General features: G+C 43.1%; 1 protein-coding gene across 5 annotated transcripts; it reads right to left on the minus strand.

The window, feature by feature from the left end:
• Positions 1-5,239: 5,239 nt before the first annotated feature.
• PRDM1 (PR/SET domain 1) lies at positions 5,240-27,755 on the minus strand. Of its 5 annotated transcripts, none has more exons than XM_004753433.3 (7): positions 27,374-27,755; positions 25,525-25,764; positions 18,843-18,962; positions 15,192-15,444; positions 9,202-10,301; positions 8,612-8,740; positions 5,240-8,232 (listed from the first exon to the last, which is right to left on the minus strand). In XM_004753433.3, the coding sequence occupies exons 1-7, from the start codon at positions 27,413-27,415 to the stop codon at positions 7,660-7,662; spliced, it is 2,457 nt and encodes an 818-aa protein (XP_004753490.1). In that variant the 5' UTR covers positions 27,416-27,755; the 3' UTR covers positions 5,240-7,659. The 5 variants fall into 5 exon arrangements, with proteins under 5 accessions (XP_004753490.1, XP_004753489.1, XP_004753492.1 ...); XM_004753432.3 differs by lacking the exon at positions 27,374-27,755 and adding an exon at positions 26,061-27,316; XM_045080257.1 differs by having other exon boundaries at positions 7,964-8,232; positions 8,595-8,740; positions 27,374-27,532.

Raw genomic sequence — 27,755 nt, forward strand, 5'->3', positions numbered from 1 at the left:
TCCCATGCTTCCTCAAGGATACAGGCGAGGAGGCCTCCCTGCTCTGATGGCACTTCATTGGCTAGCCTAGAGCCCACGTGTGTCACAGGGAAGGGTATTCTGTGGGCTCTTGACACACACAAAAGACACTTGCGGGAGGGTCATGGTGTCCCTGTGAGAACACACCACCAGGAACGACAAGGAGCACCCAGAGTGATGTCACGTTCTGATTTCCAGAAAAGGGCAGCGGCAGGCTGAGGCCTCGCGAGCATCCTGGCTTCTCTTTCCTTCAGAAGAAGAGCTCACCTTCTCCAGCCCCACAACCCCACTTGCACCCCCCCCCCACCTCGGCTCCCCTTTGTCCTAGATGTCCTCTGGAGGGTCCCGCCCTCCCGAGCGTCAGCAAGTTGGAGAGATGACCAAGTCGTGTTTTCTGGGTTCAGGGCGGTGAGGTGGCCCACGGGCCCCTGGGAGGAGGGTAATCACAACGAAACTGACACTCAAGTAGAAAGCGGGGTCCGCCCACAGGACCTGCCCTGCACCTCGGGGCTCAGCCCCCCGGGCGCCGCTCAGGTCAGCCGCTGCCTTCCACGAGCTCGTGATTCAGTAATAACTGGAAGCACAAGGGCTTTTTCACTCACTCGTTTTTAACGGTTTATTCATAAAGCAATTTTTCACTTTTCACTTATTTTCAGCCCCTTTCACATCTATCGACTCACGGTTTCTGTCTTGGTGTAACCTTTCCCTCTCTCCGCCTCCTTCGCTCTGCTTCATTTTTCTTTATTCCCTTTTTTAATCCTCCAACCGTTAAAACAGTCTTGAGGCCTCCAAGGCTCTACTAACCAAAAGGTTTCCTTTTCAACGTCTTCCTGGGTTCTCTTTCTCTCTATGGGGTTCTTATTCTCTTTTTTAGCTACCAGTGTGTCAAGGCAAGGTCCCCCTTGCCTTCTTGTGGTGACAGAATTAAATCCTTCCCAGTCTTCTTACATGTATGCCTTTGGTTTAAAAAAAAAAAAAAGATGAAAACGAAGGAACAAAACCCCACTAAACTAAACATCGTAGAATGCATGGTACTTTACTCTAGCAGAGGTTTGCTTTAAGCACAACCCATTATTTCCATTAAAAGAATCTTGATTCCTTTCAGATGAGCATATTAATTCCTAGGGAAAGTTCATGGTTCTCACAAATTAGCAGGACCTTTGCGAGCCCAATCTTTTTGCCAAAAGAAGCCACAACAGTGGTTTCCATACAAGCCTGCCCCTCATTTCCATTTTCTAGGACATCTGCTCTCTAAATTACAAATATCTGCCTATAGCAACAACCAGAGTTCCAAGGAAAACAAACGAAAAGGAAGTAAGAGAAAATGATGGAATCTTAGCATACAAAGAGATATGACATTTCCACAAGAGGGGGAAGTCGCCCTGGGATCCACTTCTTCATCTTGTGGGTCAGGAAACTGGAGCCCAGAGAAGCCGGACCCTGTTGAGAGCACACAGTTAACCAGGGGCTGACCCTGGCTTAGAACTCAGCATCTCCGGTCCCAGTTCTTTCCACCAGAGTGGGGGCTCTTGATCTCAGTTTGGGTCTAATTTTAAATTCCGGCCTGGGGAACCACCGAAGGATGAGTGACATCTTCCCATTAATTATTCTTCATTAGTTGGTCTCCCACCAAGTCACTACCAGATTACTGGTACTAACCTGGGAGGCAAGAAAGGGTTACATAGAAGGGGGGAGGGTGTGCCACACCTCCTCTGCCTGCCTGGATGAAAAATAGTACTCAAGGGAGCCAAGCTGTGCTGATGAGAGGAATGGGAGGGGCTGGTCCCTGCTCTTCCCCAGGGCTGCTGGCCTGGAGGTAGCTGTGCAGAGTGCCAGGTATCCAATGAGAGAGGGACTATGTCTCGTTCTCCCCTTTCAGAATCCCTGAGAAGAACTAACTGTGGAAGGTATTTTCAAGTATTTTACAAAATAGACAGCACATTTGCTTTCATGGTGTTGTGGACTCATCCTCAGAATTAGACAAGCTCTCCAGATCTGCCTTCCATATATATTTTATATATATACACATATATGTATATACACTCTATATATGTACACATATATGTATAGTAACATATACATGTAGTGTGTGTGTATATATATGTATATGTATATAAGGGTGTGTGTGTGTATATACATGCATATATATACAGTTTCCTAGGAGGCCTCATGATCATTAGGCAAGTCAAGTTCTCTATCGAGACCTTGTATCCATCTTGTCCCCAGTCATTCAGTAATTTCTAAGTTTAATAGAAATCTTTGAGGGGCACCTGGGTGGCTCAGTCGCTAAGTGTCTGCCTTCAGCTCATGTCATGATCCCAGGGTCTTGGAATCGAGCCCCACCTTGGACTCCCTGCTCTGAGGGAAGCCTGCTTCTCTCTCTCCCACTAACCCTGCTTGTGTTCCCTCTCTCACTGTGTCTCTCTCTGTCAAATAAATAAAATCTTAAAAAAAAAAAAAGGAAATATTTGAATCATAGACCCAGGAAAGGCTTGCAAGAGCATCTTGGGCATCCTGCATTTTCAAACAAGCTGACTTCTCTCTGAGTCCTCCCAGGAAGGAGATTCTACTCATTCCCGCCCTTGGAAGGGAAGCTTTGCGAAATCAAGCCTAATGGAAAGTGTTAGTCTCTGTGATTTAAACCCAAGTCCCCTCTGCTCTGGTTTGGTGGATTTCCTTTGCCCTGCTCTTCACCTGCAGTGGAGAACTGCTGGTTGCTTTCATCCACAGGCGAGTTCTTCACATACCTCAAGGTGGGAATGTTGGCCACAATTCCATGAAAAAAATCACCTTTCTTTAATACTCTGAAGAATTTGTTATGAAAATTAACCATTGGCACTTATCTGTCACGTCTTCTTTCTTAATGGGGGCAGAAGAAAACTACAAAGTGACTGTGTTCACATTTATACGAAATAAAAGCTTCTATCTTAAATTTGGAGAGAGGGAAATGTACATGTGGCCAACTCTGGTTCATCACTTGTCAAACCTGGAAGGAAGAGCACCCTGGGAGAGGGCTTGTTAGTTTACCGTATTTTGTGAAACTGGGCATGGAGAGTATTTGCATAAATCAGGTTAAAAATAAATTTTGGAATCTTGCTGTGGTTTTTTTTTTCTGCCTAAATGCCTAAATTACATAATTAAGGCTGTATTGAGATTAAAATCACTTCTCATTTAAGGAGCAGCTGTCAGCAGTGCTTTGAGCAAATGGACTGGGGGGTTCTGAGGACTTGAAGTTTGGAAAAGGAAGTGATGGGAGAATTATCTGTGAGTCCTGAAACGTTTCTTGCAGCTGCTGTACACCCAGAAGTGGACTCCAGAGAGGTAGCCAGTGCTCAGAGTGATCTGATTTTTTCCTGGCCTGAAGTTGAAAATGAAATGGACATGTTATGGACAAAGTTCTCATGGTCTCCTGAAGGAAGTAGAAGCGTCTTCTGGACTGGTTCAAGGATCACTTTCTATGTAACTTCTCTCCTGTTCATTGTTTTAAGCTGCCACTCTCTGTGGTATACCCTTCCTTTTTAGACCAGATCATCCTTGAGGCCTGGTTTTACATCAGCAATCCTGCACCATGTGCCTCTAATTACTTTCATTTTTCTGCTCTGGCCTTTGCTTATTATCTCCTTTTAGAGAAGGCTAAACACACACACCCACACACACACGGAGATAGGAATGAGCTCGCTCATACAAACTTACGGGTCCTAAATGGATTTCCTGTCCCTCAAGGGAAGAAATAATCCAGAAATGTGCCCATATACTCCCATGGAACCATATATTCTGTTATTTCAGAACAGAGCTTTTATTTTAAGGTTAAGACTCAGAAAAAGATTATTTCTTCAGTCTTGCCTTGCCCTGAAAACAGCTGCATGAAGCCTTGATCCAACTGTGTGGATGTCAGCTGGGTAGACTTGAGCTTCTAGTGAATATTATCTTTTCATGTAATGTTTCATTAAGCAGCTAAGTCCACAAGAGTTCCCAAGATACATAACTCTCAAGAAAAAAGAGGCATGCTTTGCCAAGTAAAGAGCTATGATTTATGGTAGTAACGGTTACACTCTGAATCTTACTGGGCTTTGTTTTGAAAAATTATTACCACAATGGTTCTGTAGAATTTAGTAGTGAAACCAGCACCATTTGGCACATTTATGACAATAGGGTTCTGGTTTTCTTAACTCCACAGTTACATGTTGGCAGCATTTCAAATTCTTGGTACAGATGTGAATATAAAGAAGAAACATGAAAAAAATATATCGGGCAGTTTCGAGTATCCAAATGTAAGGAGCATTATTCCTAACATGCGGCTAGCATGGACATGGAACGAACTTGGTAATGGAGGACATGGCAAGCACAAACATTATTTGCAAGGGACTTTTAAATTTTTTTCATTGAGGGCACTAACAGTTTTCTAAAAGCATCTCCTGTTCATATCTACCAAATGAGACTCAAATTTATTTTTGCCTGGAGACAGGTTAGTTTCTGGATCCTCCACGGACAAGCAAATAAACCCTTTCCCACCATGTGACTGTTGGGATTGCATGGCCATACCAGCATGTCTCTGGGTTTCATCCTAACAATGCCCAGCTTCTGGTAAAACAGAAGTCTTGAAATTCATTTTAAATGAACAAGTGGCAGATCTACTTTCTGAGCTAAGATGTAAAGGGAAAAAAATACCGTGGGATGTAGAACAGGAAGACTGCAAAAGCACATTAGAACTTATTCCCTATGGCACGGTCAGTGTTAACTACTGAGGCAAAAACGTTGTCCTCACTGGGCAAAGTATTGTTCCTCAACCCAGTTTTCCTCAATGTCCCTTACCCCTGAGTCAGTTGGGTCTACACACATACACACATACATCACATACATGCTGTCCTGAGGCTAGGAAGGCTAGGGATCCGAGTCTTCCTTACCTCACCACCCAATCCCCATCAATAGAGTAAAAGAGACAGACAAAATCCATTACTAAAGTTTGAAACGCTTTTCTTAGAAAACACTTCTATAGCTCATAATTGAAAAATCTTAAACTGGTCACTTATGAGAGAAAAGGGATCAACGCTTCAGATCACTCACAAGAGTGGTCCCCGATGGAAGTGGGGGATGAGGGACTCACTGCTGCTAGGGAGCATGGGTGGGGCCGAAGAGACGCAAACACTGTCATGTTCAAAATTGTTCCCTAAGAAGATGTCACTTCACTGGCCCCTCACTGAAGACACTAGACAAGCATTGGTAAAGCATGAACATTTATATTTAATTTACATTTTGACAATTTGCACATAAATAACAATGTAAACCAGTACGTAAACATAAGATAATCTGTTGTTCTAGCAAAGTAAAAAGCCAATAACTTTGGTCAGTTTTAACTTTGATTAGAGGAAAAAAATAAAACCACTGTTGATTGTGGGCTCCACATTCACATGTAAGAGGCCTACAAGGGAAGGTCAAACAGCAAAGAGAAGCAAGTCTCGAGCCACGCGGGTCTTGGTAAAAATTCCCACAAATAAGAAAGTACAAAAGAGAAAGAAAAGAACAAGTGAGCAGACCGTTAATGTTTGGTGTCAATGTCAGTGTGTGATGCTTTGGTTTACCTACAATTAAGGACTGCGTTGGCCCAGCACTGATCCATAAAATATCGTCAGTTTTGCCACTTAGAGAGGAACAGATCAGTAAGGCTCTGAGGTTTCTCTTGATTCTCCTAAGTTCGTTCTTTACTGCAGGCTGACATAGTTGCCATCAATAAAAGGTTGAATGTAGAAACCAGACTGATAAGTGATGCATCAGTTAGTGAGAAAGAGAGAGAAAATTAATAGTGGCAAAGGGTGTGATGGGACTTTATTTCCATGACTTGGGTGTGACCACGTAACAAAAATAAAGCCATCTTAGATTGCCCTTACTGGTGAAAGATGATGCATCTCTCTCTCCCTGGTTGTTATGCAGTCTCCAGCTTTGCACCAAGGTTTTGGGGTCTCGTACAATAGCAAGGAGGTGCCCAAGCTCACCAATGTCTCTGATGATGAGGTCCTCAAGTGTTAAGCAAAGCCTCAGAAAGGATTTTTCTTTTTGCCCTTAGGAAAAGTAGGTTCTTTTACATGGTTTGGCTCACAATTTAAGTGGTTATAAATATATTATATATACACATGGTATAGTGGTATAAATAGATTTATAAATATACATCATTCTTTGCTACACCTTGAATGCTGACATGTAATCTTTGGGCTTAGCAGAGTAAAAGACAGAATGGCACACATTCTGTCCTTTCTGGAGCACACTTGGTTTCTCCTGCAGAGTAGCAAATCACTGCATAAGACATCACTTCCTGCACTACTGGACACACTCAATGAGGTAATTGTTGTTGAACAGCTTTGCAATGCCCTTTCATCTTTAATTAAATTAACCATAAAATGTAAAAACACAAATACTGAGGAAAATCTGAGTTTTACAGAACAAAATACAATTGATGTGTTGGGGATAGGAATGTGCATTGCCTGCTTTTACCCTAAGACAACAAGAATACCCGTTTTTCATTTTTTTGTTTGTTTGTTTTGTTTTCTTTTTAAAGTGTGGCCTGAGCCTATCTACCTCAAATCCTTCCTGGTAGAGCACCATGTTTGTGCAATTTTTGACATAACAACAACAACAAAAAACCCCAATAACAAAAACAACACCCAGACTCAAACCCCCAAACCTCACACATACAAAACCACCTGTGCTTTGGGAACATTTTGCGGCAGTTTTAAACATGGCAGTTTGTCTCATTCACATTTTCAGATAATACACTGGGATGCAAAGGTCACGTGACCACTCTGAATGGCCATGTGACTTTGGGGGTGGGGTGACCCTGCTTTTTGGAGAGGAAGACAGGTTAGCAAAGCCTTCTTATCTCCTTTCTGGTAAATCTGTGGCTAGGGGGAAAAGAATCTGAACTATCTACACAAACATACAAGATTCCCTTTCTTGTCTCTTCTACTGAAGTTATTATTGGGTAATTCTGCACACATTCCCCCCATGGTATACAATGCTGTTCAAGTGAGATCTTATGAGTTAACACATCAACTGTCTAACTTTGGCAAAACCAAACCGCATTTTCAAACCATTATTATAGAGGGAGGTCAACTGAAGTAATGTATTTGTTTACTAAATCATAGGTACTTAGACAGATGTGCAGAAACTATCTACAAAGAATAGCCACAAGACAAAAATATAACATTTATAACTCAAATTACAAGGAAATTTTCCAGTCATTGTAAACTTTTTTAATTATTGCTTTTTGAATGATAAATTGTATAATAAATTATGAAGGATTATCATTGAAAAAATAATTATGGCTAGGCAATAGTCTTAGCAATGGGAAGGCTATGCAAACATATCCACACAAATATTCAAAATACACAGGTTCAAATATATAGATGGGGGTGTAAATAAGTATATATAATATGTATATATATATTGTCTTTGTCTCATTTATGCCCTGAGATTTCAGTAACTTTGGAGTTCCTTCTTTAATTCCAGACAGGTGAGGGGAAACCATCTACCGTCAGGAGAGCTTCGCAGAACTGGAATTATGTACAAGCATTTGTTACAGGCACCCTGACTTGCCAAGTCATAAGTTAAGAAACAAAACAAAACACTTTTTTTTGTTTTCTGAAAATCTTAAGGATCCATTGGTTCAACTGTTTCCTGTTTGACCTTTACAGGCCCCAGAGGTAGTGGGTTGCTGTGAGCCAACTTCATGAGGGATGGGTCTGATGACTCATAAAGGCTACACCCTGAGAGGAGTCCATTCCCCATGTTTCTTTGCAAAGACACTTTCAGGCCAGTTTCTTCTTTCTCTTTTCTGACCACAGCCAGAATTTCTTTCTCCACCACAGAGGTCACATCGATGTTGTCCTCCATGTCTTCGAGCCGGTCGGCGTTGTCGCTGATGTCAAACTTCTCGATTTCTTCATTGATCCGGGTCAGATCCTCCAAAGGCATCCCCGTGGCTGGGGCCACAGGACAGTTTCCCTTCAGGTGGACCTTGAGGCTGCAGAGATGGATGTAGCTCTTGTGGCAATGGGCACACTTGTGGGGCCGCTCCCGGGTGTGTAGGCGCTTGTGGAGTTTCAGGTGCACAAACTGGGTGAACTTGGCAGGGCACACCTTGCACTGGTAAGGTTTCTCTCCAGAGTGGAGTCGCAGGTGGGTCTTGAGATTGCTGGTGCTGCTAAATCGCTTGTGGCAAACCTACAGTGTGGGGAAGAGGGCAGAGATGGGAGGCAGGAAGACCAGAAGATTAAGAGCTGCCGGTGGGAAGGGCCCGCTTACATACCAACGCCCAGCAACCTGTGAGTGGAGAAGCCTCCCCGTGGCACCTATGGCGTGGCATTAAGCAAACAGGGAGATGTGGGCACTGCACGCGAGGTGTTTACTTCCCCCTGCCATCTTCCACCCACTGGAAGCCGGCTGTGTCATCACCTCTGCTCCTCAGCAGGTACTGGGTTATGAGACGTGGCCAGGCAGAATTCTTGTGCTGCTTTAAACTACGGGGCTATGGGACACAGGGAGACCGCTCCTGACACATTCTGTACAAAGGTGAAAATTTCTACCGGAAATCACTGCCCACCTGGCATTCATGTGGCTTCTCTCCCGTGTGTACCAGGTAGTGTTTCTGCAGGTGGGCAAGCTGAGTAAAGCCCTTGTTGCAAGTCTGGCATTTGAAAGGCCGTTCTCCGCTGTGCACTCTGAGGTGAACCTGGAAAGAAGCCACGTGCGTTAGCCCTGCTCTCGGTCGGTGGGAAGACCTCCCATTTCTGCTCAAGGACTCAGGCATTTATGATGCAGACACTTTAGGAAAACCATCACGTGAGAGCTTAACCCGAACAGACACAGCCCCAGCGTTTTCAGAACGCTTCATTTTGTTTGAGCCAAAGGAGCTGATCTTCTAGCCCAAACACCGCATTTTCATCATTCAGAAGAAACGCAGCAGAGAAGTAATTAGTCCGAAGTCACAGCGCCAGAAATGGCCAAAGAAACCCCGCCACCCCTAATCCGCTATTCCCGCCCGTCGCACTTGTCGCTAAAGCGCCTCAGCACCTGCGCAGAGCGAGCCACATGCAGGCGCGCAGACGCACAGGGCGGCCCCGGCGCGCAGGCGTAGTGAGGCCCCGGGGCGCGCGGGCCGACTGCTGCCCCCGTGCTCGCTGCGTGGCCTACCTTCAGGTTTGAGAGTTGGCCAAAGGTCTTGGCGCAAACGTTGCATTCATACTTTATCTTGCCGTTCTGCTTCTTCAGGGGGTAGGGCAGGGTCTTGTAGCCTGTCATGTTTCTTTTGTTTTTAATGAGATTCATGGCTTCGTCACTGCCGGGGGCCGCCAGCGCCGCTGAGGTAGCTTTGGGCTGCACCACGTGCTCCGCCGAGGCGGCCGTGCCGGCTGTGGGCGACCCGCTGGTGGGGCTGCTCGCCCTGTCCTTCATGCTGGCGGCCGCCCCGGGGAGGGAGAAGGCACTGTGCGGCGCCGGGACGAGCACCTCGCGCGCGTGGTCGGGCTGCAGCGGCCTGCGGGCCCCGTCCGAGGGCAGCGAGCTGGGCAGGGAGGCCGGGCTGAGCAGGGGGTGCGGCAGGCCGCCACCGCCCAGGAGGCTGCCGTAGACGGGGTACAGCCTGGGGAAGAGGCTCAGGTTGCCCACGCCGCCCATGTTGCCCACGGTGCCCAGGCCGTTGCAATTCACGCCGTAGGGGGGCAGAAGGAACTTGGGGTAGTGGGCGTTGTAGGAGGGGATGAAGGCCGGGGGCAGGTGCGGGGCCGGTGCGTACCCCGGGTAGGAGCCCAAGCCTTCGGGGCCGTAAGGGGCGTTCAAGTAGGCGTACGAGTCTCGGTGGTCTGGAGGGCAGGGCGCCAGGGGCGACACCGTGTTCCCCGGGCTGCTGTGCGGGCTGCAGCTTTTGAGGCTTTGGTCGGGGCTGCTTCTCGCCGAGGGGCTCGGGGTCGCGGAGGACGGGATGGGAGAGTGAGTGATGTAGGTCGGCCTCTCCATCCCATAGGCTTTCAAAAAGTCCTCCGGCAGAGGGGCCCGGATGGGGTAGACAACCCGAGGGTAGAAGGGCATTTCGGGGCTCCCGTTTTTTCGGAAGTCGTCCGCCTCCTTTTCTGAAGAGAAGGGTGAAATGTTGGAACGGTAGCAGTCCTTTCCCTTGGAGGGGTTGGAGTCCAATTTCAGGATTTCTTTCACGCTGTACTCTCTCTTTGGAACGCTCTTGGGGCACAGTTCGTTTTTCTCAGTGCTGGGCTGCTTTGGATGGCCCTGGGTTTGTGCTGAAATAAAGACGGGTCGGTTACTCAAAGGGTTATAGAGAACTGAAGTGAAAATGCCAAAGCTGCTCTCTCCTTGAGAAAACCTGAGCGCCAGCTGGCCACAAGCGAGACACACCTGGCTTCTCAACGCCCTCTCATTCTAGAGGGCTCGGGGGCCACTCGCTCACACGCACCGCTCCATTTCCTTATGGGCAAAACGGGGACAGTGACAACATCTCGAATGAAGGGCACTGTCTGTCTGGATTATTTTGTTTCTACTAGTAAAAAACCGTATGATGGAAAAGTGCTGTTCAAGCTAGAACGGGGGAGCTTCCATTAAAATGGGGTGGAAAAATCCTGGTGTGGGGGTGTCAGAGGTTAATAAAAGTCATTCTGATGTTCACAGTGTACCGAAAGGAAATCAGCACACCCTGCGAACTAGATGTGAAAGATTAAGACTCATTTCAAGTAACAAGCAGTCATCAGTTTTCACCTTGATTCTTATTTAATACGAATTTGATAAAACCCTGTTCAAACTGCCTGTGCCAAATAGATTAGCAATGTGGATGCCACCCCTTCCCCTCAAGTTGCTGACAACACAAGAATGGCACCAAGGTTCTGTCTGGTCTAACCAGGCTCCCAGCAATGCTGTCCCCTGGAATCACAAGGCGTGACATACTCATCTCTGCCAAACCACAACAGGCACTTCCCGAGCCAGTTCAATTACTTAGAGCACCAAAGAAAACAGGCAGCTAAGATGAAAGCATTTATTCTGTATTATTACTCGATAAATACACTATTTAGGAACAGCAGCAATGAGGACAGTTCCAGACTCTGCAGGCCATCACTAGTCCTGCCCCTCCAAACACACGAAACAAACGATGCCTTTGGAAAAACACCAGTCAGAGCAGGGAACACCAAAAACTCCCAGCTCAGCCTTCCCTGGAAATCAAAAGTAAAACAGATGCTGCTTCGCTGGCGCTCTGGTTATCAGAGGGCAATCGCTCCAACTGAACAGCTGCCCACAAGGAGGAGTAGGTTGAAGGCATGCACCGGCCATGTGTGTGGATGCCTTGGGAGGCAGGGGAACTTTGGCCTTGGTATCGGAAGGGGACATGTTGGGGACCTTGCTGTATCATTCGCGGTCTCAAAAAAAAAAAAAAAAATTCCGCTTGATTTCACTCAGAAAGCACTCCAGGCTTGATATCTGATAGGTCTAGAAATGAAGTCTGTGGAAGTCCAGATTCTGAACTCTTCAAATCCATTCTCTGGACTGTCAGGCTTGATTCCAGTTTGAGAGGCCCTCGGAGAATGTTATCTCCTGCTAGCTGTTATCAGTTACTCCCGGGTGAGCCAGCAGCCCCAGAATAAACACAGCCAAGACACTATCAGGGAAGATGCTGATGGGAGCAGTGATGGAAAGCTTGTTGAGGGAGAGGGATTTCTGAAGCCACTAAACCAAAATAAATAACCCCTTATCACGTCAATATCAGTCTTTCAGTGAGGCCCAGCAGGCAGGAAGTTCAAATTGTCACTTTTGTTTTTTAAAGCTGAAATGGTAAAGGAAGAGAGACAGCTAAGTTGGGAAACTGATAGGCGAGGCATCTCCCAGTCACAGGAAGGAATTTTATGGAGGTGAAAAAGAACAATCTGGAGACACCCGTGTAGGCCCACATTAAAAAAAAGACGGCACCCTCATAAAACGTACAGAAACTTCACCATTTTCAAGTGGCAAATTATACCCCAGTCTCATAATTTTTCCAGTGGCTTCAGTACTCTTGGTTCTGAAGTTCAACAGATTGAGACCATAAGCAAGAAACGAGTGTCCATCAGCAGCCCTGTCCCTCCTATTTAGTTAGGTGTTCTCACTAGGTACCTTAATAATTCAGTTATTAAACTGAAAACAAAGCTAATGACTGGGCCACCAAACACGAAAGTCAGAATCTGTAATTTTCCATGCAAAATTCTTAGCACAGGGCCTAGCACATAGTAAATTCACAATCCACGTTTGGTCTCTTATGCCTCCATAGAAAAAAAAATTCTATTTTCCTCCAAAATAATATCCAGAAGGAAATGTTAGCTCCCTAAGATGTTCTAAGGTGGAAGTCATGGAATCTATGTGAAGGTACATTTTAAAAAATCATCCTTCAGCAGCTGAGTAATCAGTAGAGCTGGTGTCATTTCTGACTCTCCCACTCAGCAGCAGCTTGAGTTAACATGAAGAAGAAAATCAAGATCTGTTTTTGTTCTTAAATCTTAAATGGCTGTAGGCGGACGGAGTCATTTCAAGAGTGAACTGCTTCTGAAGGCTCTGAATGGCTTAATTATGCCGACTCACATTTTCGATCTATAATAAGAACCCCCAAGACTACAAGAAAGAACCTAGAAGTTCTGCAGTAGGCAAAACAAAGTCTGTTTTCAACTGAAACTGAGAAAGCAGATTAACATTTAGAAGTCTATAATTTGGTCAACTGTTTTCTAGATGGGTTGGTTAGATACATAGGAAAAAATACCAAAAAACCTGGGAGGGGTAAGAGTTAAATTTAATAGTTTCTACTCCTTTTCTTTTTCTTTCTTTCTTTTTTTTTTTAAAAAATGCCAATTTGTGATTGCTGGCTACTTACTATTTTTTCTTTCTATTTTTTTTGGCCTCAGTTTAATTCGAATCTCTTCTCAAAAGTCTACCAGTTTGACCATCATTGCCATTTAAAGTCCTCACCAAGACTCTGGCACAAACCTCTATTGTGCTGGGAGCACGGAAACCCAACACAACTCATTTGAAGACACAATCTACCTATTAGGCCTGATGAAAGAGTGGAAATTTTCCTGATCAGAGGTTCAATCAGTAGTTACCACACCTAAGACAACTGGTTTCACAATCAGCATGGGGAGTCTTGGCTTTAATATGACTGGTTATTTGTTCACTCTCCTTCTTTACTATGAATACTGGACAAGGAAAGCGTCCCTGAAAATGTTAAGCTGCCATTTAGAAAAAAATTCTGCATAAATATAAAGGGACTTTGGTGGGAACAAAAGTGTCATTTCCACAATATACATGGAAATTGCTCTCAACACAGAGAATAAGCACTTGAATCTTAAATGTTGTGTAAAGCCTTTCTATCGGGGAATAAAAATGCAGGGCCTTTGAAACCGCATTCGGTGAAGGATGTAGGTAAAAAAGCTTCTTTGTGGTTGGTGCAAAGTCACTGGGGTGGGTCACTTCAAATGGAGTTACTGTTTGAAAAAAAAAAAAAAAAAACCAAAACCAACCAAAGTCTTTCTCTGAATTCATGAATGATGAAGCTCAAGGAGTGTAAGGAGACCCTCAAGAAGTGACTTGCCATGCTGAGAAAGTCAGGAGGAAACAGCACATCTTCCTCTGAGAGGCTCTGCTAGACTATAAGCTGTCTTTTACCATGGGCCTGGCACGGCTGGTCTGGCACATGCAAATGCCAAAACAGCTGAATGGCTCCTGGGGTACTCAGCAATACCACAGACTCTTGGGAGCTCAGAAGAGATATGAGGGGAAAGAACTGACTCCTTTGTCAAGACCTGACTCGCCCCTCATGTTCATGTTAGGAGCCAGCTTGTTTCCAATGATTCCAAGACCTCTTCCTAAAGTTCAAGGGTGCACTGAGTGTGATGTGTGTTATGTGTGTGAGAGGACCACGAATGCAAACTTGAAAGGTGATCCTGAGAGGGAGATTCATAAGCTTTCATAGTCCCAGCTTTTCAGAAAACTGCAAATACAGTATTGAGATGGTAGGAAGATCAAGTAAACTAGACAGTGTGGGATGAACACCAACTAGCTACAGAGTTGCTTAGCCTGACCAGGACAGGTAATGGGTTTGTGAACTGGTCCTAAAGTTGAAGTCAAAATCCTAATCTATGTTAAAATTAACATCCATTCCAAATGTTTCAAAGGTAGAAATGTGAACTAAAGCAACTGAGCTGTCAGATAAAACAATTAAGCCTGCATTATCAACAACTGGTGAATCTGGGTAAGAGGTACCTGGGAATTCTTTGTACTATTTTTGCAACTTTTCCTCAAGTTTGAAATCATATCAAAACAAAAAGTTACAAAAATTTCAAAATTTAGATGCCAAAACTTTTACATCAAAAGGACCTACTGTTAAAAACTTCCTTAAAATGTAGCAGTCTAACCGAGAACATGGAACCATAATTACAACAGACTGGAGTTTTATGGTCATTCTTAAATTGTTCCTAGAGATCACTTGAGAATGACTAAAATGAGGTAGCCTTTTGCAGAGGGGTTATGGCAGTAACTTCAACCAAATAAAAAAGTAAAAGCCTATAAACCTAAGGAACTGAGAATTTTTTAAAACAAAGTGTTAGGTGGCTACTGTAAAAGTGATCCAGAGGTTAGATAATTAGGTTTTTGCCTTAAAGAAGGAGACTAAGATATAAAATCTTTAGAGTTATCCACTTAGAATAATATTTTTAAAATTACAGCTGTGAGTTTTTTTAGAAAACAGTCTGCGGTGTTCTACATTGATAACCAAATGTGCATCTCTACAATATTCCAACACACACTGTAAGCACCAACAAATCCCCACAAACAAGGGCTATACCTCGCACCTGCCCCCTTTTATACTCCCACCTGCCCCCTTTTGGAAAGATTAGAATTAGACATCTATTTCTTCCTGTAACTTTCTGAATTAAACACTCAAAATAGCTCTTAATATTTTACATGGTCAAATTTCCTAATGGGGGACAGGGACTACAAAAAATTTTTCCCCTTTTCCTCATCCCTTGTTTAAAGCCACCTACTTGGCCCCACACATGGAGCCGTATAATTAAACAACATGTTATTAGCTCCTGGGGGCAGAACTGACATTACTGGCATTTTAAATTTTTTTATTATTATTTTTTGTTCTATAATCCACTTACTGAGATTCATCATTGTTAGCTCTCCGGGATAAGGGTAGTGAAGCCTCTCTGCAAAGTCCCGACAATACCACACAAGAAGCTCCTGGTTGGCAGGGATGGGCTTAATGGTGTAGAAGTAGATGTTCATCCCGTTCTGACACGCAGCCAAGTTCTGCTCCCGGGCAGAGTGCGCCGGATTCACATAGCGCATCCAGTTGCTTTTTTCCTCATTAAAGCCATCGATGAAGTGGAGAAGCTCCCCTCTGGAGTAGATCTGTCCAAACAAAAAGACAGACGTGTAAAAGAAAGTCAGCCCCAAAGCAATGACAAGCTTCCCCGGCACCTCCGAGAAGAAACACAGCAAGAACCGTGTGTGATTTCTCATTCCCTGTTGCCCACACAGAAAAAGAATGCAATCGGTTTAGCCAGAGTCGTCTTGAATCAGCAGAAATCAGGACGGAAACAGGTAAGGCACACTTTGTCAGTTACCTTTTCCATTTCAGTTTTATCATCGTTTCATGTTGGGGGAAAAATGACAGAAGAATGAAACACCACATTTCATTTAAGGAGCTGCCTCGGACGGATCAAACCACCAGAGAGTATTACTTTTGCTACAGCCGTGAACGGCAAATGGGCGAAGCTTCTAACTTTAGTTCCGATTATGCTGACTTTGAATGCTTTGAGTCACTGGGTAGAAGACCAAGCCAACCGAATACGTCAAACTGAGTCTCAACTTTTTCTATGGCCTCTGTACTTGCCGTTTCCTACACCCCCGCCCAAGGCTTAAACTATGCAAACATCCTCCACCCCCAAGCCTCCAAGTCCAGAAGTAACACTTGCTCATATGAATACTTGGAACCCTGCCTTTTTGTGGAAACACTGGGTGGGGCAAAGGTGAACTTCACCTGCCATAACAAAGTGAACACCGGGACAGAAGCCAGGATTTGACAGTCGACTGAGAAGTCACTTTTCCTCTTGATAAACATGTTCAGCCTTGCACTTCTCTTTCAAGCCGAAGGAGGGGAGAGGGAACCCGCTTATCTGTAAGGTGGATGGCTAAAACACCAACTCACAGAGCCACAGGCATGTGTTTTTCGAAAAAAGAACAGGAAGAAACTATTGTCCTTTAAAGGCAACGCATAGTGAAGAATTCTCCCTCCCTCCCAGTGATACCAACGCACTCAGGCTTGATTCGGTAAAAAGACAGAAGTAAGAATAGGAAAAATTAAAACATTCATTCTTGCTGAAACTACTTTGTAAACCAACTCCTCACTCCTCCACAGAAAGTTTCTCTCTCTCCCTCTTTTTAAGGGACTTAAAAAGACTTAAGAAATTTCCTTATCCATCTTCAGACTTAAGAAACTTCCTTATCCATCTATAATCAATACCTGGTTATCTGCAACTTGTAGTCTTCAAGTAGTAGGACACTGTTCATAGCAGAAATTTGGCTCTAACCGGACAGCAGGGTATGGCTTTGTTCCTAGTCACATACCGACTATGATAGCCTATAAATCGCGTCTGTAGTTCACTCACACGTTATCAGAAACAAAAAGGAACTCTGTCCCTTTAACACAGGCAGTAAACACCAGAATCACTTTCTTTTAAGAGTAACTTCCTGTAAATTGTGAAGGGGGAAATACATGTGGCTTCATCAAAGCAGCTTGTGAGAGCTTTTGCGGTGTGTTTTGTTAAGAGAAAATGGAACAAGCCTGGGTGAATTCTGCTATCAAGAGGGGTTTTCAAGTTTGTTTACTCTGATGTGCAAACTTCCAGGAACATGGGGTTCCATCGTTCTGCACTCTTCGCTGGGCGGAGACTGCTTTCTAAAGCTATGGGGCGTGGGATTCCAGTCAGCCTTCCATGGACTAAGGTTTACTGTATCCTCATTTAAAAACAGAAACGACTGTGCCATGAAGTCATACGTGCACACACACGAAAATAAAATAATGCATACATCAAATGAACACTGCTCCTCACCTCACTACACTACCATATATTATCAGGAAGATTAAAAATGTGCTGACTCACAGTACAGTTACAAGAAATGTCACTGGTTTCTCAACTTGAACATCCCTACTCTTCTTTGACTGTGTAATTTGCATGAAACTTTTTCTTTCCTTACAACAGATGTTCATATTCCTGCCAGCAAAAATCAGGATGCTTTTGACAACATGTGGCGAGTTTTCTCCTACAATATCCTTTGTATGTGAAAGACTGATTCAAATAAATCCTCCCAAGGAAAGCATTGCAGTTACTTAGGGTGAATCTTTAATGAACCAGGGAACTGGGACAGAGATAGGAGGTTCTTAGGTATTTCTTGCCTTTTAAAAAATAATCATACATTAAATAAGTCTTATGCCGGGTTGTGTTAATTCAGACTTTTGACTCCAAGACTTACACACTTCAGTGGCTCACTTCTGAGAAGACTTTATTGGCAATAAAGGCAAAAATGTAGTCACTGATATTTTGCTCATTTTAAGTCACAAAGTAAATATATTTTAAGCATGTGTAATTAAATAAAAACTGAGCACACAGTTCTTAAAGAACAGTTCTTCGTGCTCTTTCTTGTTTGGAAAATAGTAAAAAAAAAAAAAAAAAAAAAAAGAAAGAAAAACATCTAAAAACACAAAACTTCCTGGATTAAAAAAAATCCTGTTTCTGTGGAACAGCTTCTGAATGATCCCCAAATAGAAGTCTTTTATAAAGATACTTCTCCCAAGATATAACCATGGTAGGTAAAAACTGGCCAAAATAAGTATAATCCAGTTTTTGTGGTTGTTTCTTACAGCTGTTTTTTAAAAGAATTAAGATTCTTAAAAAATTCAAACAATGATTCCCTGGTAATCATGTATGTTTTATGCATGTATGCATAAAAATATTACTTTTAAATTTAGTAAGCATGTTCCTGTTTTCTAATTGAGAAAAGTGAATATCCTAGAGAGATCTATGGGAAGAAGGAACGTAGTCTAATTTTTGTCCCTGTTCCCTTCCAATTCTGGGTCTTTTACTCAAAAACTCCATCTAATTAGTTCATCTTTGAGGTCCTTTTTAATCCTGATATTCCAAAGGAGGTTGTATGGGCCAGGCTTTAAAGCTCTCACATGATTGTAAGCACCTCCCTTACGCGGGAGTAATGTACACACGGTCAATCCCAGCAGTTTTATGATGCAGACGCAAGACCAGTCCCAGTCATCTCCATTCCCCTGGTGGCATCTCCTACCCATCCTTCCTTAACGGCATTTATTTTCAAGCTAATTCATTTACGATTACTCTTCCATTCAATTAAAGTTAACTCAGCAAGAAATCAAGAAGGGGTGAAATCTAAGGCTTGGTGACTCATTACTACTTCCTTGCAGAGAAATGCAAATGAACTTACCCTTGAAGCAAGCAGCATACTGTTTCCTTTCATCACAAAGCTCTAATGAATTGCAAAAATGAACATTCATATACAGTCCATATCTCCATCCTTAGTCACCTAGGGGCCTCATTTCTAGAGCCAAACAATTAACCGGTTTCAATCACGTTTGCTTACAACTCCCTATGTCCACAGTGGCCTGGAATAGTTGTGGTAAGCCTGAGTACAGGTTGAAAAAGGAAATGACCCAGCACTTCTGGCTCCATTTTTTTTCTCCCTTAATTCTTATGGAGTCTGAAAAAATTTTCTCTACTTACCCGCCAGAAATATTTCCTGTTGGCGTTCTTGGGAACAGTATCATTGGTGTAGATTTCACCTACTAGAGGTCCAAAACGTGTTCCCTTTGGTATGTATTCTTTACTCACCACTCCAATAACCTGAAGGGGATAAAATGTGAAATAATTACTTCAAACTGTAAAATATTAACCGATGTTTTTATTGAATCGAATTGGCAAGTGGTAGTACAACCAACAATGACAAAATGATGATACAGAGAACAAATATCAATGGTGCCCACATAATTTTAACAATGTTCATCTTAGGGGGAAACCAACTTTTAGACTCCCAGATCATAAGTAAATACCCAACGAAGCATTAAACTAGTCTAAAAGGATTATTCTCAGGTGACTTTTTCATTTTTACTATTACTTTTCATACTAGAAGATCAGAGAGGGTAACCATTCTGTTTTATCTTATTTTAGAATCAGAAACTACAAAATTAGATGGTCAAGATTAAATTATTTCAGCCTGCTCCTAGTTTCTTATTTCTCCTTCTCCATCAAACCATAAACACAGCATGCTTGAGGGGAAAAAAAAATAGTTTTAGCCTCAGAAACCAAAATAATGCTCTTGGGTTGTTCCACAAAGACCTAAGGAACCAGAATAAAAACAAACGATATTCTTTTCATTCCAAATGAGGTGTTTTTTTTTTCTTTTCCATAACTTACAAGTTCTCTTTAATAGAAGAACGATCTTTCAAGTGACTTTGTTCTTCCCTAGTATCTTCTCCTCAATAGTGGTCAAGAGTCGTCCTTTGAAATGAAATTTATACTGAGGAGAGCTGTGGGTTCTGAGAGCTGGGGTTCTAAGATCTGAGGAAATGACCTTCTCAGACTGGATGTATCACACTAGGGCCCTGCTAAAGAAACAAGTTAACTATGCCAGTTCCTCCTTGATGGTAAATTTCTTTAAGGGAGTAAAAAAAAATCACCAACCACGAATCAGGAAGCAATTCATCACTATTCAAAAGAACTCCTCTGTAAGGAGTCCTCTGTAACATTTCACAGTTACAGTTTTATATTGGTTTTTATTCAGTCACTTTCCCATTTTTATTTATTTACTTACTTATTTTTGGTCTGAAATCACCTACAAATTACTTACTGAATACCTTACTGAAATGGACCAAGAGGGGAGGTTAAAGAATATTTACTTCCAGGTTTTACTAAGCCCAATGGCTCCTGTGTAATTGTGTACCTGCTGTGGCAGGTCCAAATATATGTATCAATAAATGTGCACAGTGGCATCTCAGATTCTGGTTGTGACATACATTGATACATCAACATGTCTCATGAAGACCTTAAAACCTGTTGAAATGGATATGGAATAAGCACATCTCCATGGTTATAGCAGTCCAATCTTATGTATATTTCTTATCAGCCAATGATTTTTTTTTAACAATTTAGTATTTAATATGCAAGCCAATAGAGCATACCCAGACTGGAAAGAAAGGAAAAGAAAGAAAGAAAGAAAGAAAGAAAGAAAGAAAGAATTTCCTACACCTAGCACAAGTTGAAACAATGTTGTGAGCTAAAGTGTTATTTTTGGTACTTTATGAATTTCTGGCAGAGAGCTGAAAAAAGCAGATGTTCATCTCATCCTCCTCTTCCTTCATTTACATCTATGTGCCCTTTCAATACAGTTCATCGTTACTGGTATTTGTTGGCAGTAAAACTACTGGGGACAAGAGTAGCTCAGAGCAGTCTTGAGATAAAAAGATGTACTAAAGCTTAAGTAGACTTACTTATGAGGATTTCATTATTTATGATACATTACCGAACCTAATTAATTTGAAAAATTCATGGAATTGACTTCTGTGACACGCAAATCATTTGGCATTCACATTCGAGTGATTATTCCATAATATTAAAATGACAAACAGGAAAAACAAATAATGTCATTTGTTGGTGAGCCAATAATTAGCAGTTGATATTTTCAACATATCCACTTTAAAGCAGTAATTTAAAGAAAGGTACTCAACTGGTTCATCAACTTTGTTTTAAATTACAGTCTCTTGCAGACAGTGTCTTGGGAGTCAGAGCTTGATTACCAACAAGTAGCATTACATTGAGGTCAGGTTTTTTTTTTTTCTTCTTCCAAATTGCTCTTTTATTTTAAAAACCCATGGGCCTATTAGTTCTCATTTATCACTCTTATACTAAGAAAACACACAAAATTTTCTTATGGCCAAAAAGAAATCAACCTGAATTTTATTCTTACAAAAGAATTTGCAGAAGACATAACCACCCAGCACCTATTTGAGAACAACTATAAGCAAGTCACTGAGGAAGCTATAGTACAGTACTTGCCATCTATAACCTTACAAAGGCAACTAAGTAAGCAGACAGAATAACAAGAAGAGGAGGGTCTTTGGTGGAAGAGATGTCTATGAGAATACTCAAGCCACAAACAAATAAAAGAACCTACACATCGCGGTGAGCATTTCATAATTTTTTTTAAAAAAGAGCCAAAGAGCCTCAATATTAGATTATCTTTACAAGTGGCACAGAACCCTATTATTTCAAGTTCCATTATACACATAAACTCACATAAAGTGGATACACAGAGACACAAAATAATAGAATTTCAAGGTTGGAAGGAATTGTATAGCTTAAATACCATCTCTTTCCACTCCCAGCCCAGCACTTTAGTATAGGATAAATAGCTTCATCTCAAATCCATGTCTGAGACATTAGTCAAAGAGGACATATAAGCCGCAATTCTAAGATTACAGCGCTCGGCAAGATTACAGCACTTGGCTAGGTAACTGGAGGGGGAATAGGAACCATGGTTGTTTTTAATGGGAAGTGGAAGACCAAGTCCTATTCTCACCCTTGCCCCAGAAAGATCCAGATGTGAATCTTAGCCAACAATATTCTATCCCCAGAGCAAGCACATGAGACAGAGGAATCTGGTATGTGCCTTGGATTTCACAGTGCTAAAAAAACTAATTACGAGTGTTCACCTAAGCTTGAGAAGGAAACTTCACAGGAACTGACCAGGGTCCTAAAGAATTATTACTAGGGGCAGGCTGCTGTCTGTGTGCCTCCCATAATCCTATCTGGGAGAAGACCCTGCCTCCTCTCTCGCCGCCCCACAAGCCCTTCCACGCAGTGCCTTACGTTAGGAGGGAGCCCTTCCTCCACTTGGGCAGATCCGTCTCTGTTAGTGGGCTCAGTTACAGCACACACCCTGATGTCTGAGGCTTCCAGACAAAAAAAAAAAAAAAAGGCTTGTTTTTCATTGTACAAAATGAAGATTTCACAACTTAGGATGGGGCTTGCTGAATTTAAGTCTGATATGAAGGAGAAAATGAACTTGGTTTTTTAAAAAAGCAATTCCTCCTTTAGGGAATCTACAAGGACACATACACAGAGGGCTTTAAACAGAAACATTATTCAGGTTTAAATGTGGTTTGAGCATCCTCATCCCAAATTACATTAAGATGATTTTAATTACTAGCTATCTCTTCTTCCCCTCCCCAAATCCACCACCCCATAGAAATGACATATTCGATTAAAATTTTATTTCGAACAAAAGGATATTTGCATTGAAATGACTAGAACTCTGTAGTGGACTAAGACTTCAGTTTGTAATTCACTTTTTTTTTTTGAAAGGGAGTGGGGTGAATGGAGATGTTTTTGGAAGATTTCCTCCTTGATTATCTTTATATTAAAGGAAACATGGTAATGTCTTGGCACATTGTCTCACAAATAAAAGGCAGTAGGAAGAAGAGGGAATTGCATGTTATGGAGAGATACCTTTTACAGATGGCTTGAGTTAATAATGGACTTCAATCAAAATAGGCATTCGGTGAGTCCCCATCATGGGTCTGATGTTTATCACCACATGACTCTCGGAGGTCAGGCTTAGAGCCACCGTGCCTCTTGAATATAAGCAAACTCAATACAGACGGCTGCTTCTAAAATATAACTGTTTAAATTGATCTGCCTGTATTCACGTATTCACAAAAGATTATTTCAGGAGGACAAGGGGAAAATCCCCCCTAAAAGAATAACCCATCAGTTAAAAAAAAAAAAAAAGTTTTAAAAGTTTTGAATAGTATGTCTATATTTGGTTTGAGTTCTGGAAATAGGAAGTAAGAACGGGCTCATTAAAGGTGCGGAATGATTCTAAACCAAATCTAAAAATGAGGGTCAAGATCAGAAATTTGGTTCGTATGTTTTGTTTTTAAACCAAAAGAAAAAAAAAAAGGTGCTGACACATAGCACAAATTCATAATGAAAAATAGTCTTGTTAAAAAAAAATCCCCAAGTATGTCAGCACAACAGTTCACAGTGTAACATCTTCTGTTACTTAAATGAAAACATATAAAGAAGGGCAAGATCAACTAGTGAGATAAAAACCCCTTACAGAAAGGCTTTTTTCCCCCCTTTCCATGGCTGGGGGGACTGAAAGAACTAACTGAATAGTGTCAGTGTAAACATTTCATCCATCCTGAAGGCTTCTGCCGGAGACCTGGCTGTCAGGTATCACACCCTCCATGGCTCGGTTCCCTGCGCCTCTCTCCCCACCACAAGGGAGCTGTCCTCTCCCAAAGTGCAGAAAAGGAGAAAAAAACAGGAAAACGGGTACAAATTCCCGAGTGAATGTAAGACAGCATTCACGTTCGAATTGGCTTCCTGGTTGCTTTTATGATTAGGAACTGGAGATGTTTTTTTCAAGTGTTTCAGTTAAATAAAACGTGGGAAAATAGATGAGGAGGACCCTGATCTCTTATTAGGTGAGTTTTGAAAGACCCTCTTTAGGGATACAAGGCACTGTAGGAACATACTGAAATAGGAAGTTATATGTTCAAAGGGGGAAAAAAACACGCAAAAAACAAACAAGCTTAATAAAGGATCTGGGCTGAAAGACATAAAGACGATAAATAAAACCACAGTGACACCAAGAGGGACCAGTGTAGCATAATCAAGAAGCACGGGCTGGGGAAGTCCGAGGAACTTTGCTCCTAGTCCTGGAGGCTTCTCACTACACATCTTGAGTAAGTGACTAGCTTTCTGAACCTTGGACTAATGATCTGAGGGCATTCCTTTATTTAGCTATGATTTTAAGTAGAATGATGGAAATGGAAAAACAAGCTAAGTGCCAAACAGGAGATAAGAAAGAACATTATAGAATGAAAAGGCAAAGATGACCCACAGAATAGAGGCCTTTATTTCAGTTCAGGCCTTTATTTCACTGGGCAGGACAGGGTAACACAGCACCAATGAACCCTGGGAACAGACCACTGTTTGGTCAAATGGGATATGGGAAAAAACCCACGACACCTTCTAAAGCCACAGCCAAACCTTAAATAGCCAAACAAATCCTACATTGATTTCACAGGCCACGTATTATGAACTTTTCTATGGAAAAAAAGTGTTACTCTCAGAAAGAGGTATAATTAAGGCCGACCTCTGGGGTTAAATTTTAGGTTAACGTTCATGTACAATTGCAATTTAAATTTTGGTTTTTATGAAATCTGCCTCTATTCTTCCAGCAGGGGGAAAAAAAAGGTTAAGCTTTAATGAAACTCAAAGCAGAGCTGCTCTATTTAATTTTAGACAGCTGTGTCTCCCCCTCACCAAAAACACTGTACTCAGACACACAAACAGGAAAGAGACAAAGTATTTCCCAAACAACGGTCTCCCCCGACTCCTTCAAATACTGTTCCTTGGGGGAGGAGAAAAAGTGATCGGACAGGGCTCTAGCCAACACTCTCAGTATCCAGTCATAGATTCCCACAGCAAGGAATCACTTTTTTGTGAAGGCAGCGACAGAAATGACAGTGACCCATGGTAGTCCCGGGGGTGGGAAGTCTGTCGAGAGTCAATTCCCTCAACTCAGCTCTGCAGTAGAGACAAGCAGGAACCACTGCAGTAGCTGAATTCTCAAAACAAGAGTGGTTCTGCAAGTTATTTCACAGCTAAACATCACGCCTAGCTATAATCGTTATATAAAAGGGTAAACACAAATCCTTTGCTCATTCCAAGTTTGGGTTTCCAGCCCCTTTGAAACAACAAAGAGGGTACCCACTTCAGAAGCCAGTAAGGAATCAGCTTGCCTGCCCCAGCCAGAGCAAAGGAGCTGCGGCAGATAAACAGTGGTTAGCTCTGAAGTCATCCGGACAGAGGACACTTTTACACGAACTTCTTCTTGGTTTATACCATCACTCCGGTTCATAAACACGTCAAGGTTTTGAGTACAATTTTAGTAACCCAGCTAATAAAGCTGGCTCATTAAAAAGAAGAAAGCCAATGACCAAAAGGAGACAAAAGCAACAAGGAAAACTTTTTTTCTACGAAAGTTCTCTCCCTCAAATGCTCTGCTACACCTGGAGGACCAGGGTCAGCGAGTGCAGACAGTGGCTTTCTGGAAGGCTGCTGACAATTTCGCCCACCTCGGGCTGCCGCTGGGCTATGCCAAGATGTGTCAACTTGCTAGAAGATTTAACTGTTTGCTAATTAGGATGGAACAGTGGAGGGCTGGAGGAAACGAGAAGGACAGACTGAGGGAAAGAGAAAGCAATGAAAGAAGTGAATTAAGTAATCAATTATTTACTGATACAGATTCTCACAGAAATACGAGGCTGCAAAGGCCAGTGGTAGGGAGATTGGGCGCCAGGGGCCAACCTTCTTCAGCAAGAAACCAGAGGCTTACCTCTTTGCTGTTGGTGGCGTACTTGAAAAGCAGATTCCTCGGTAGGGATGCCTCTGCCTGAACTGAAGTCCCTCCATCGGCACCGCAGTCCCAGGGGTGGTCGTTCACAATGTATGTACACTTCTCTTCGAACTCAGCCTCAGCCCACAGAGTCATATCTGCGTCCTCCATGTCCATTTTCATGGTCCCGTCCGTCAACCCTTGAAACCTCACAGTGCTGGAGCTACACTTTGGGGCAGCCTGGAAGAGAAGGGAAAAGGCCTTTAATCCCCATTGTCCTGTGGCTCCGTCCGAGAGGCTATGACTAATACAGTAGTCTGAAGACTTTAAAAGCAGATGCAGAGTGCTTGGTACAGTTGAGTAAGAGCCAAAAAGCCGTATAAAGAAGAGCGCCTTGAAGAAGCAAGGTTTTAAAATGCTACTCTTACTTAGTTCTTAAAAAAAAGAAAGAAAGACAAGACTGTGGCAAACTCACTGGGGGGAAAAGGAAGGAGAAAAGAAAGGAAAGATCACCTCGGAACAATCCCTGGCTTTACCTCTCACAGCAGAAGAATGCTGTGGGCGCTCAGTCCTAGGTCCCAGAGCTCCTGGGGTCATGGCCGCCAGACCCTCAGCGCTGTGGAAAAGCTGCCTCAGAAAAGTGTCACAAACAAGGAGAGGAAGAGGAAGGACCTCTGTCTGCCTCTGAATGAAGCTAAAAATGGAAAGCGCGTGTGGGGCAGGAGCGGAACCCAGCCAGCCTTTTCCAAATGGGGAAGACTGAACTTTCCCACCAGCTCCCAACGCAAAACAACTTTCAAAACAACTCGCCACCCCCCCCTCTACCGCGCGCTCCCTTTCATCCTCTCACATGGAAGACTGAAAGGGTTGCATCCTGCCAGCATCACTGAGCTGCAGCTTTTCAGAAATGGTTTGGGAGCACAGGAGAAAGAGGAGGAAAAAATGGGCGAAGGGGAAAATCTCCTGGCAGTTTCCTTTGGTGGGCATCTCACGCCAGATTGAAAGAGCAAAAACAAAGCATAAAACTGTTCAATAGCATTCCCTGCGGAGAATTCCTTTAGGAGCCCTCAGCTACAAATAGCACTTTCCATTTAAATCTGAAAGTGTACAAATTCCCAGAAGTCACTGATGTGCTTCAGTTTACTGTAACTAAAGTTCTAACAAATATAGAAGACTCAGAGGACAGGCTCTTGCTTCCACTTGTAAACTGATAAGGATATTCCCGCAAATCCCCCCTCACACACTCAGGAAAAGTGCTTTCCGAAGAGAGAGAGAGAGAGGAAAAAAAAAAAAAAAAGGTAAACAACTTCTGCAACGCTTTCCCATACAACGTTTGATGAAAAGTAGGAACATGGGCTTCATTTCCACGTAAGAACGTGTCCTCCTTAGAATGTAAACACAACTCTCCGCGGAAGTCCTTCCAAGGGGCTTTCACATTCTTCTCTTTCTTCCCTAAATATGATGCTCTTTTAGAAAGAAATCAGATGCAAAGCTGTCTTTCCTGAGTGACGATTGAAACAAACTTGCTTGTTTTTATTTAGTTCCAACATGTACAGTCACGATGCCACATAAGTGTTAAAATAAAGCAAAATGTGAAGATGAAGCCAGCCCGGAGAGGTCCCTTCGGCGGTGGGTAGGCAGGAGCCCCTACCGAAATTTCAATGAATTGACAATTATGCGTCGAACTGAAAGGGTTAATGATTCATAAGGAAAAAAAGTCTTACAAATGTTTGACAGTTCTACGAGCCCTAAAGCAGAACCACCCCCGGGTTCTCCTGCGACTACGCTAACACATCAAACCACCATTTCTGATCAATTTCGGAGTGAAAAACAAGCTCAAGTTCCTTACCAAGGTCGTACCCACACGCTTTTCCAAGCAAATATCCAACATCGGAGAAGAGTGTCGCTCATGTCTACACAGTCCGCATTTCCTCCGCGTCCCCCCCGCGGGCCGAGGACTGGCGCGCGCAGCTCGGCGGTCCCTCCTTCTCCACGGCCGCCCCGGCGCCCGCGTCCCGGCTCTCCGCGGCGGACAGGTGCCGCGCGCTGCTCTGCCTCTCCGCAGCACTGGAGGGCTGAGTGTCACCGCAGCACTTTCAGTCTGTGTTAACCAGACCGGAGGCTCCTTTCCCCTCCCTGCTGCAGATTTCCCATTCGTCTGATTCACTCCCACCAGCTGCTGAAGGGGGGCGTGGCCACACCTGGACTCGCCGGAGCCGCGCCGAGAGCTC

The sequence above is a fragment of the Mustela putorius genome, unplaced genomic scaffold, assembly GCF_011764305.1.
Source record: "Mustela putorius furo isolate JIRA1106 unplaced genomic scaffold, ASM1176430v1.1 tig00000450_pilon_pilon_pilon, whole genome shotgun sequence".
Classification (NCBI taxonomy): Eukaryota; Metazoa; Chordata; class Mammalia; order Carnivora; family Mustelidae; genus Mustela; species Mustela putorius.